Here is an 11,868-nt window from a genome sequence, read left to right as displayed (position 1 = left end):
AGGTACATTTGAAATAGACTGTTTGTCTCCGGCACATCAGTAATACAAAACAGGTTAGATGTAGAGAAATTAATAACCTATGATTCATAACATTGCTCTTGAAGTGTACTCTCAAGTCTTAAATCATAAAATACTAGTGAACTTGTAGGCTACAGGAAAAAGGCGACTTGAGATCCATGAGTAAAACAATAAAGCTCATGAAACTGATAGAAAAATAATAATAAAGTAGGCAGTGAAGCTTCCTGTAGAGAATGCCCCTTTCACATATTATAATGGCTCTTGTCTGTGAGAAGGCAATTACTGGAATATCACAGAATTACTGGAACTTTATCCAATGAGTACTGTGTGACTAATTGCAGCAACTCAAGTTCTAAAGGAGGCAATAAAACGTTGATGGGATGAACCCTGTATTTACCAATATTTACAACTCATCCTGTAGGTGGAATGAACTCCAGAAATAACTAATAACTAAGCATAAAATAGCCACAGATGTAACAGGTATAAAACTATAGAACTCGCTTTTCACAAACATTTTGAGCTCATAGCGATATTTCAAGTCGTATCAAATCTGAGAAAAGAGAATAAAAAACTGAAATGTGTTTGGAATAATACTTTTGTACATTTTGTAGCAGGATGACGAATCCCCGAAATTTCGCACATGGTGACACTGTTACTATGTATCAGAAGCAAAGATGCTGCTGACACTGAAGCAGATTGCCGGGGGGAACGTCATAAAAATATCAGACAACAATAAACCTTTGTATTCTGGAGGAACATTGCCTCCACTGGTCAAAACATATCAGGGCTTAATGAAAAAGAAACACTGTGCTCAAGAGCTAGCAAGCACGTGCATAGATACACACATGCACACACACACACACACACACACACACACACACACACACACACACACACACACACACACACACACACACACAGATGCTACAACAGATTAGAAAAAAGCTGTAGATTTTCTTGATATAACAAGTCCTGCTTGTATGGAATTCTTTTATAAAATACCTGCAACCCCACCTAATCTTTGTCATTGCGAAAAAAGAGGCAGAATCAATCTTGCCTGTTATCACTTGTGATAATTGCGATACTTTGATTAGCTCTGATGTACAGTTACCCCAACAACTGTAACAACACTTCCCAACCTTTGTACTGCATATGGCTCTCACAAAAGGTGAAATCTCACCACTGTTCATAAATTTAAACCCTGCTCTCAAGGTAACAGTTCTTGCTTGTCAACACTATGAACTATGGGAACTGTAGTCTCCTGAATCAGCTGGTGACTCCAGCTGCTGGAAATGGTCTCTGGCGCCCACTTGTGGATCAGTAGTTGCACTGCATCCACCGCTCCTGGATGCTGAGTGGGTAGCCAGTGTCAACCTTAAGGTGACGGTTAAGACGCCAGTACTTGTCACCCTTGAAGAAGTAAATCTTGCCATTTTTCCAAGTGAAAGCTGCATCGGGGTTGTGTGGTACGCCGGTGAAGAGATTGGAGATACGCTTGGGGTAGATGCTCAGGTCTGTGTAGGAAATCTCATCCCACTGCCAGTAGAGTGAACCCTACAGAGAAACAGAGTTTGAAAATATTCTTGTTTGAAAATATTCAGTGGATGCATTGGTGCATATATTTAGCCCATTTTGATTGTCATATTACCTTGATGAAGACAATCTTCTTGTTTTTCTCCAGATACAGAGCAGCATCAATGTTGGGTGAGAGCTTTGTCAGGGTCTTGGGGTATCCATAGTCCAGCCGCAAGCCTGTATACCTCCATACTTTGTTTCCTTTAATGAAGACAAAGGGCAAACTTTACCTCAACAGCAGGACTCCATGTTAAAGGTGCTCTAAGCGATATTAGGCGGTTTCTAGGCTCCAAGAATGACAACACAACAACCTGGTCCAGACTGCACCAGGCTATTTTTGTAGCATGGGCTGTCTACAGAGATAGTGTTATTACAGTGTATTCAGGAGGCAGGTAGCTCGCGGATTGTGATGAGATGTTTGCTGTATGTGACAATGTTTTAGCTTTAAAACCGTGTAACATCGCTTAGAGGACCTTTAAAATCTCTGCATCTCTACACATCAAGTAGTGTAACGTTATGTCTTTTCTGATATTTTCGTTAACTATGCTTTGGCCTCATATCAGATCTGGTATCTGATTTCCTCTGTGTGTAGTTTACCAATAGGTATTTAAGTATAAACATTAAATCTCAGTGTATACCTAAGTGAAGAGAACAGACTACTGTCATCCATACCTTTCAGGAAGAAGGTCTTGTTGGTCCTCTGAGAGTGGACAGCTGCATTGATGTTGCCAGGCAGACCCTTCCACAGGAGGTTGATTCTGATTGGCTCATTGTATCCAGCCTCATTCACCGTCCAGAAATAATCTCCACTGAAGGCATAGGTCTTCCTCCAGGGACCTGTCCAATGAATGGCGTGTTTATTAATTGCTGGTAAAATGTATAATCTAAATCACATGAATCAAAATTTAGCAGACACTTTTATTCAAAGAAACTTACAGAAGTCAATTCTATTATCTCCAGAGCACCTTTGGATTTAGTGCCTTGCTCAAGTGCACAATAGGGGGAAACAAGGAATTGAACTCACAACTCTTCAGACTACTGCATACCACCGCTATCATCCATTGTATTTACAAATTATTCATGGTTGTTTAGAGACAACACAAAGTTAAAGTCCTTCGGGGAACTCTGATTATACCCAATAGCTTTCCTGGAGAAGTATCAATCTTAAGAACGAGGCAAGGAGTGGAACTCCATGGTAAATGCACGCCTATTCAAAGTTTTTTGGGGGAGCGTACAAAATAAAACGTTTTATAATGAGATAACAATCTTACCCAGCATGATAGCATCTAGTTTGGCACTGCAGGGATCTGGTGCTTCAGAGTGTGTTGGGGTTGGAGCAATTGTAGGTGGTGTCATGTCAACAGAGTTGGAGTCCTCTGTTTCTCGTTTACCTAGAGGATAAGGAGAAACGACAGGAGACTTTAGTCACATACATCTCTTTTAAAACTTCTCAGTCAGTACTTATCTCTCTTCTCTTTCTTACACATGCTTGTCTGTTGGGTAAATAACAAAAATTAACAATCTGCTTCATGACCAAAATAATATGCAAAGAACAACAATGTTGCACTTCAATTCCTTATTGATCAATTGCTCACCATAGATGGACTGTATGCCTCTGATGTCATCAAAATGCAGCCTGAAGTAGGAAGAGTAGCCTCTGTAGTGAGGGGCCATCAGCGCACTGGTGTACTGAGAGTGACCCAAGCCCAGAGCATGGCCGATCTCGTGAGCAGCTACGATTCGCAGGTTGGTGCCTGAGTACTGGCCCTCCGTCCAATCCTCATCCAGATCAAAGTGAATGATACCTGAAGGCGGGGCTTCAGCATGAGCAAGGATCCGACCTAAGAACAGAGAAAGTCAGGTGCTTAGTTAACAAAAAAAATTCCAAAGAACCTAATTTTGTCTATGCAAGGGGAAAATATAGTAGAGCGCTTGCTGACTGCTTAACTGTCCTTGTTTTGACAAATCTAGAGAAGGCGTCATGAAAGCAGGTTGAGGTGGCTAATAGGAAAGCTAGTAACCACAAAAAGAAACTATGGTGACCATCTGTATGCCCACAGACATAATTGCAGCTGCAGCCCTTGCACTTGCTTTATATTCCAGCAATCCTGCAAGCATGGAATTATACTGAAGTTAAATATTATTTCTCCTGCGCAATTTACCATGAAGCGACAATTAATATTTACCTTTCTGAAAATTAAAAAGCCAAAAGGGGAAACATTTTTTGTTTTAAAGGGAACCAAATTTTCACTTTGGAATTTTTCAAATAAGCAAGAGTGGAATAGACTGGCTTTGAAACCACATCATAAGTCCACTGGTGTGTGCAGAGACAGACGATCCAAGCATGAGGTTACTATCCTCATAGACAGGTAAAACAAACTACGCCAGCCAACTTGGATCATCTGATTGGCCGACTTGATTATAGTTGTTGAAAGTGCGGCTCACCAGGCCCGTCGAAGGGGGAGTTGCACAGGCCTTTCCCTTGGTCGTGGAAGGAGATCCGGAGGTCAGCGCGGCCGTACGACACCTCCTTGAAGCTGATCGGGGCCACGTCGCTCCAGTACTTGAAAGCAGAGCGGATGGCCCTCTGGGTCCCCTCTTTGCCAAGGTCAGGGGTGTAGTTGTAGATACGGTACGTCAGGCTCCTCTTGCGCCACGCACCTATGAACAAGAGCAGAATTACTCACTCTGTGTGTGTGTGTGTGTGTGTGTGAGCGCACGTGTGTAAACAGCAGAGCAAAGCTGTGGTGTTTCAGAGTGTGTCATCTGAAGCCGACTTCCAAGCAAAAGTTCAATGACCTCACAGCGCACATCAAAAGGAAGATAAAATGTGCGGCTTCAATATTGGAGACAGAGTAAAGATTCATACTGTATGTGCATGTGTTATATTATGTCCATGTGAGAAATGTGACAACACTTATTTCTCCTATGATCTTGCTCAATCTAAATATCATAACTCATTTGCTCATGGCAGAAATCTCTCTATTATGAATAAGCCATGAAATAATCATGCACTTCCATCTGGTGCTGTAACCAAGCCTTCTATTGTGGTCTGCCAGAGGAGAGCTCAGCTACAAAAGCCATCACGAGTAAAGCAGCAACAGTAGGTTAAGGGCTACACTTAAGGAAACATGTGATACAAATGTAATGCATCACTGTGTTTGGACAGGCAAGCTGTTATCCAAAAAGCTGCTGCAGCTACAACTGTGTCCTATTGGTGGAGTAGTTGAACTGTGTCCAGTATATTGTTACTCAACAGGGTAAAATACAGCAAGTTATAATGTATTTAAGGTGAGTGTATTCTACAAAAGCCAGGTTTATTAATACTGCATCTTATACGACTATAAAAACTCAAACACTCACCACCAAAGAGTCTGTATTTCATGGCTTTCTGATTGAAAGGATCCTCAACACCACAGCGAGGTCCTCTCATCTTCTCGATGGTGGCTTTGTCAACCTTTCCTGTGATAGGCAGGTTTGATATCCTCTGGTAGATTCTGGAGGGAAAGAGATTGCAACACGCCTATACTTAGCAGACAGACAAACTTATCAGTGTACCTCAACCAAGATGTCAAAGGAATGCAAGTCAAACATGTTGCTATAAATTGCCATGCCAAAACAGTGTGAGAAAACCTCAGCAGTGTGCCATCTCATGAAAAGATTTTGTTGCCTACCTGAGGGCTTCCTTAACTGTTTCTGAACTATGGTCAGCCGCAGTATGAGGGTCCAAGGGAGTGCTTAAGTAGCCAAATCTTTTCAGATATTTCTAAGGATAGAATAAATAGACAAATGTTTGCTCACAAACGATAAAGGGCAGTGAAATTGCTCATAAGAATGAATGAAGTGCTCAAGTAGCCATTTTTTTTAGATATTTATAAGCATAGAATAAATAGACAAATGTTTGTTCACAAATTGACAGAAGGCAGAACTTTGCTCATAAGAATGAATTAAAGAATTAAAACTGACATGTCTTCTCTCTTCTCCAGTGCACATTGTGATAGCTGTTTGTACATGCATTGCCTAAAGTGTCCATCTTTTTTTTTTTCATGAAAAGCATTCAGTTGTGAACTATTGCAAATATGAACTGTACAACAGTTAATTTTATGCTGAATGTAACACTAAAGCTGGATTTTCTTTTTCCAAATTCCTTTGGTGCCGTTTATCACCCACCTACACACCTCTTAAACTAGGCTACATTCTTTCATGTTACATATATGGACAGTTTGATACACTGAGAGTTTTACGCTGGAATATTTCTTTGCAAGCAGTCCAGCAGCCTGCAGCTGAAATTGACATGTGAGCGTCACTTACCGTTGCTTCTACATTCTGATCCCGTCTTTGCATCACTGTCAGTGACATCGTGGAGAGAATGGCGGTCGAAATAACAACGGCCTGAAACAAGCAGCCCATTTTGAAGAAAGCACCAAACTTTTCTCTTAAGTATGTGTGTTAACTGCAAACTAGCAGTGTTAGGCTACTTTGTATGGCGGCAGCTGTGTTGTGCGTGCAGGGCCTCTTGGACGGCTGTGAGCTCTTGCCGCGCTCATGTGGTGGTTTATAAGTACAGAGGTGGGTGACTCACACAGCCCTGGTTTTGAAACTGGGAGATGATGCATCTTCGAAATATGCCACACAGAAACGTGCTCTGGAAGAGCACTGACTCAAGACTATAAAGTGCAGAAGAAAGCGCTTTCTGCTCAAGGACATTATTCACCCCCTTTTGCGCACACAAAGACCACCGAAAGTCGTCAGTGGCTGAAAGTCATATATTAGCCTAATGTTATTTATTGTGGGAAACAGGAAACGTTGTTTAGATGTTGCGCCTCCTCCCTTATACAAAGTTAAGCAACTGATTACAAAGAGTGACTATGAGTTGCATGGATTATGAACATGTAAAGAAATAATTGGTGTTTGACATGTCTAACCGCAGTGCATGTACCAGGCATGGGACAAATCAAGTCCTCTTTTGCCAATTTGCCAATTCTGCATTTGCACAGGGACCATCAAATCTCAAGAATATGAAACCTCAATGAAGTCAGGGTTTACAAAGAGATTATGTTGTTGGTAAGACCTAAATCAGCAAAAGTAGATTCTCCACACATACACACCAAAATGTCTAAATAAAAATGTCAAATGCCAGATGTGAAATGTGGCTATACTTCAAACAGTTTCCAGGCAGGTCAGGCAACAGTTCGGCCAATATTTACCACATGGCACCGGGACACTCTGACGAGGCTCTTGGTCACAGGAAGCAGAGCTGAGCTTGTCTGAATGCCAGATTCACTGACAACTGTTGAGAAGGTGATATACAGAGATTTGTACCAGTGCCATAGCTGTGCAGGTCTGCAAACTGCTGCTCAGAGCCTCAGATTTAAGAATCCTATATTGAGGTCATCTACAATTTTTTTGTTTATTAAATTATGTCACCCCCACCCACACACACACATACACACACACAAACACAATTTCATCACCCCCACCCAAACATAACATAACCCCTCCTCATACACACACACACACACACACACATAATTTTATCATCCCCTTTGTCATCATCCCCCTCCCAGACACCCCATTACAACCCCCCCCCCCCCACACACACACACACACACACATACACTATATCCTCATACATACACACAATGTGTACAAAGTACATGACAAACTACTTCAACTTGAACTTGAACTTGAACTTGAACTTGAATGCTGCCTGATATTCCCACAGCAGCTTTTAGAAATGGGTTATGTTCTGCCATCACCTCTCTGCGGAGAACTTTTTCAGCTCCACTTGATCACGATGCGTCATCCTCACACCTTACACTCAGAGAGTCAAAATACCACACAGCTGGGCATTCCTGAAGCCACTGCTTGCTTGTTATGAACTGAACTCGACCACAGGTCGGAAACAAAATGAAGAAAAATGTCTCCTTGCCGCCACTTACTTCTGGTTGGAATCTGTATGTGGAATGCTGTGTATGCTCTATCACTACAACAGCCAGCAAACCTCCCTTTTTCTCAGGCTGTGGGCTTAACAATAAGGTCAGTAAGGAGAAGCAAAATGTGATAACACCAGACTTTGCCTTCACATCAAAAATTACAGCAGGAGGCCTCATTTTAGAGACATTGATTTTGCATTTTGTTTTTTTAGATTTAGGTCAGCATCCAACTACTTCTATTTGTGGCAGCTAAACCAGCTCATTTTCTTTGGTTTGATGGTATTTCCATTGTCCAGCATTTCTTATTGTATTGAAAAAGGAAATCAGTTGCATGTTCCACTGTGCATCAAAGTTCCCCACACACATCCTCTGCATCCATGCTAAATAGGAACAATAACGAAAGAAATTGCTTCCTATTTTTCAGAGACCCAAAAATATAATCTCATGCACTCAAATAGCATTGCCTTTTAAAGCAGTTTGTATCTGCTGCATTGTCAGATGGTTACAAGCTTCCTTTTCTGTGATTTATGTAATTTTCTGCCTACTGATTCACGTCTGTCACTGAAAAGTGACAAAAAAGAGTCAGGTCACGTCATTATGGGAACTATAGTTTTTGCATCTTGGTTTCAGGAGAACAGGATGAGTAAACGATGAATGATAGAGTTCATTTTAGATATTTGCTTCTCCAGAGACCTTCTTAGAATTACTCACTGTTTTCTGGGAAGATTATGTGCTAAACTGTGACAAATTGGATCGTTCAAGCAACAACTCATGCATTTACTGCAATTACAAGTTATACAAATGATACCAAGCAAATAATCACTGGTTTGAGAGATGGGCCGTTTTGCTGGATTATGTATGGCTGTGAAATTACAATAATATTGTAAGGATGATAATTTCACCAGTGTTGTCTCATCTTAAAGGGTAGAATGCATATAGTTATATATCTACAAATTATTATTTTTACCAAACAAGATGAGAAGAATTATGTACTCTAATCACTAGACATGTGGCCAAAGCTACCAATGCCTTGCTGCTAATTCAACTTTAAAATACAGAGATACAAAATGCTTGCATGTGTGTCAGTGTGGTGCATGATTTTCAAACTCTCATCCTGAGCCCACACCATCTTAACAAATTTGCCTTTGTAGTCTTTTTTTTACCATTTGTAAAACTTCCGGAATCTTCCTCCCAGAAGTGGATTGTGGCAGAGAGTATAGTGTAAAGACCATGCTGCAGGTGAGACATGTCTCTGCAACACATACCCTCTCAACCAGAAGAATAACAGAGCCTGTGATTACCTTTGTGGCGACAACAGCTCTTCCCTTGCCGTGTGACCGGTAGATCAGAGTTTATTTGACTCTTCCCTGCTTAGACACCCAGCGCTGACTGCTCGAATGGTGTTGGGCAGGGCAAAGGAGGTGAACCGTTTTGGAATGAGGGGGTTGGCTGGACTGTCTTGTCAGAGTAATTATTAGATACAGATATACACAGCAATGGCCTGCGGGGAAAACCAGAGTTTGTTGGCACGGCAATGCTTCTCCGTCTGCACATGGCTCAGAGGAGAGCGAGGGGGGGGGGAAAGCCCACAGCTTGGGGCAGGCGATTCTCAAGCAGCTGTGCAGGCCCTATGGGGGAAGCAGGGAAGACTGTGGTTGCGACACGTCCCACTCTCCTTGCGGCTTGGATGGAGAACTGTGGCACCGAGAGGGAGTTGAGGGGGAGCTGGAGGTGAAATCATATGGAGCAGTCGCTGAGACACTCGTCTGAATCAAGCTGCTGCAAATGAGTGTGTCTGTAAGTCAGTCAGTCAGTCAGTCAGTCAGTCAGGGCTGGGTGTGGTGCTGCCTGGCAAGGTCAGTGGGTCAGACGGCCATTTTATGCACAAGCTCTGCTTGTTATTTTATGGGCATGGAAAGTAAAACAGTGCTGTTCAGTGGAACGGCTGTAGAAAAACAGCACGGTCGAGAACGACTGTATCAGTATTTTAAATGTCTTCTGAAAGAGGCGACTTGTTCGTCTTCAGTTTAAACTAAATTCAGTATTATTTACAGAGCACCATAACACATAGTCTCAAGGCACTTTACAGTGTCCAGCTTAAGCTTGATCTCCTTCTCATCTCTATATTCACTCAGCACTTTGGATGAAGAGCCAGAGAGCGAGATGGCCCACATTGTTGTTAGGCACTGGTAACCTGCTGCAACCTGCTCTGCCAATATAAGTATATCTTTCAGGTCTCATTCTCATGCCTCTGTTCGTACTCACACACACACACACACACACACACATGAACGCACACATACAAAGGCAAATCAGCATGCACACGTGCTGATACACACGTCACCGTTTCCTCCAGAATGATTTCATTACCCAACATTTGCCTGTTTCTGTGCTTGTAACAATGGCTTATAACATGCAGGTTGCTGGTCATCATCAAACTCACTACTCCTCTATGCCTCATTCTGCCAAATCACACAGCACAGCATTACCTGGCGTTGTTGTGTGGAGGGACAAACATCACTAACCATTTCTGCACAGGGCTGAAGCAAGGGGCGTGGTGAGAGACCCCCAAGCTTTTCCTCATGTTCAAATGGCTTCAACTGATAACCTACAATAATCATTTATCAACCGAAAAAGTTAACTTGTGCGTGTCATCATGCTGATTGAATGGATACACTCTTAAAAGAAAATGCTATATACTGTAGAAACAAAAATGGTTCATTGCATGCTTCATATGGCACCCCTAAATGGCACTTTAAAGTTTAAACCATTTTGAAGAGCACATCAAATGAACCACTAAGGGTTCTTTAAAGCATGCATGGTTCTATAGAACACCCCAAGAACCCTTCTTTTTAAGTGTACCATGAACCACTATGGCCGCTTTGACGGGACAACAAGGAGCTGGCCAGCAAGGCTGTGGTCTCTGCACTCAAGCTCTCCCCCACTGATGTGAGTAGGACTAATGCACGTAAGGTTGCTGGTCCCGATGGCATCTCCAGACACGCTCAGGTTTGGACTGAGGTTTGGACTGACATATTCAACCTGCAGTAGCCCAAGCAGCTGTCCCTGTGTGCTTTTAAACCACCTTCATTGTGCTGGTGCCAAAACACTCCACTCTTAATTACTTCCATCCAGTTGCACTCACCCTCATCATCATGAGGTCCTTCAAGAGGCTGGTCATGGCCCACCTGAAGACCTGCTTACCACCCTCACTGGACCCCTTCCAGAACAGGAGGATGGAGGATGCCATCTCAACGCCACGGAACGTGCTGTGCCACCTTGACAATAGCAACACCTGCAGTATGTGAGAATACTGATCATTGGCTTCAGTTCAGCATTCAACACCATCATCTCCTCCAAACTGATCAATAAACTCAGAGAAACTGGTCATCAATACCTCTCTCTGTAACTGGATTCTGGGCTTCCTAACCAACAGACTGCAGTTTGTTAAGTTCTATTACCACACCTCGTCAACCCTCACCCTGAACACCGGCATACCACAGGGCTGTGTGCTCAGCCCTCTCCATTACTCCCTCCTCACCTATGACAGCATACCATAGTCAAGTTGGCAGACAACACAATGATGTTAGGTCTCATTAGCAACGACAATGAGACCGCCGGGAGGAGGTCCAGCACCTAACAACGTGGTGCATTGAAAACAACCTGGCTCTCAACATCAAGAAAAGCAAAGAGCTCATTGTGGACAACAAGAAGTCAAAAGCTGTCACACCCAACCCCATCCTTATCAACGGGACTGAGGTGGAGCATGTCACCAGCTTCAAGTTTCTGGGTGTCCACATCTCTGAGGACCTCTCATGGACTCTCAACTCCTCTTCCCTGATCAAGAAGGCACCAGCGTCTCTTCTTCCTGTTCCTGAGGAGACTAAAGAAGGTCCACCTGTCTCCTCAGATCCTGGGGAACTTCTACCGCTGCACCATTGAGAGCATCCTCACCAACTGTGTCACAGTATGGCATGGCAATTGCTCTGCCTCTGACTGGAAAGCACTGGAGAGGGTGGTGAAAACTGCCCAATGCATCACCGGTTCTTCACTCCCCATCAAGGCCATCCATCAGGGCAAGTCATGCTTGCGTATAGTGCACAGCATCATCAAAAACTGTTTGTACTCTACTGTAATATCAACTATATTATGGATAGTCAGAAATGTTTCCCAGTTTCAAAAGGCTTCAGCCTTGGCGTTATATGAAATCCACATCTCACCATCTCCTTCTTTTGTTCTGGAACCAAACCAAACCGAACCATAGGAACCAAATCAGCTCTCACTTTTAGCAATAATTTGTAGAAATAATTACCCCATTCATTCACTTGGTCAGCATGCA

The 11,868-nt window shown here is 42.8% G+C and overlaps 1 protein-coding gene across 1 annotated transcript; it reads right to left on the bottom strand.

Moving 5' to 3' along the window:
- Positions 1 to 8: 8 nt before the first annotated feature.
- Positions 9 to 6,105, bottom strand: mmp19 (matrix metallopeptidase 19). The gene is made up of 9 exons (XM_062544986.1): positions 5,905 to 6,105; positions 5,268 to 5,359; positions 4,957 to 5,090; positions 4,039 to 4,254; positions 3,189 to 3,434; positions 2,865 to 2,984; positions 2,266 to 2,430; positions 1,667 to 1,794; positions 9 to 1,572 (listed from the first exon to the last, which is right to left on the bottom strand). The coding sequence occupies exons 1-9, from the start codon at positions 6,001 to 6,003 to the stop codon at positions 1,336 to 1,338; spliced, it is 1,437 nt and encodes a 478-aa protein (XP_062400970.1). The 5' UTR covers positions 6,004 to 6,105; the 3' UTR covers positions 9 to 1,335.
- Positions 6,106 to 11,868: the final 5,763 nt, after the last annotated feature.

The sequence above is a fragment of the Sardina pilchardus genome, chromosome 9, assembly GCF_963854185.1.
Source record: "Sardina pilchardus chromosome 9, fSarPil1.1, whole genome shotgun sequence".
Taxonomy (NCBI): domain Eukaryota; kingdom Metazoa; phylum Chordata; class Actinopteri; order Clupeiformes; family Clupeidae; genus Sardina; species Sardina pilchardus.
The sequence above is the reverse complement of the archived record's forward strand: the minus strand, read 5'-3'. Positions and strand labels throughout refer to the sequence as shown.

Excerpts from the sequence above, each read along its gene's own strand:
- mmp19 (XM_062544986.1), bottom strand. The coding sequence starts at position 6,003 with ATGGGCTGCTTGTTTCAGGCCGTTGTTATTTCGACCGCCATTCTCTCC. Across the intron at positions 5,360-5,904 it reads ATCAGAATGTAGAAGCAACG|AAATATCTGAAAAGATTTGG; the intron begins GTAAGTGACGCT and ends TTCTATCCTTAG. Across the intron at positions 5,091-5,267 it reads ACAGTTAAGGAAGCCCTCAG|AATCTACCAGAGGATATCAA; the intron begins GTAGGCAACAAA and ends CTTTCCCTCCAG.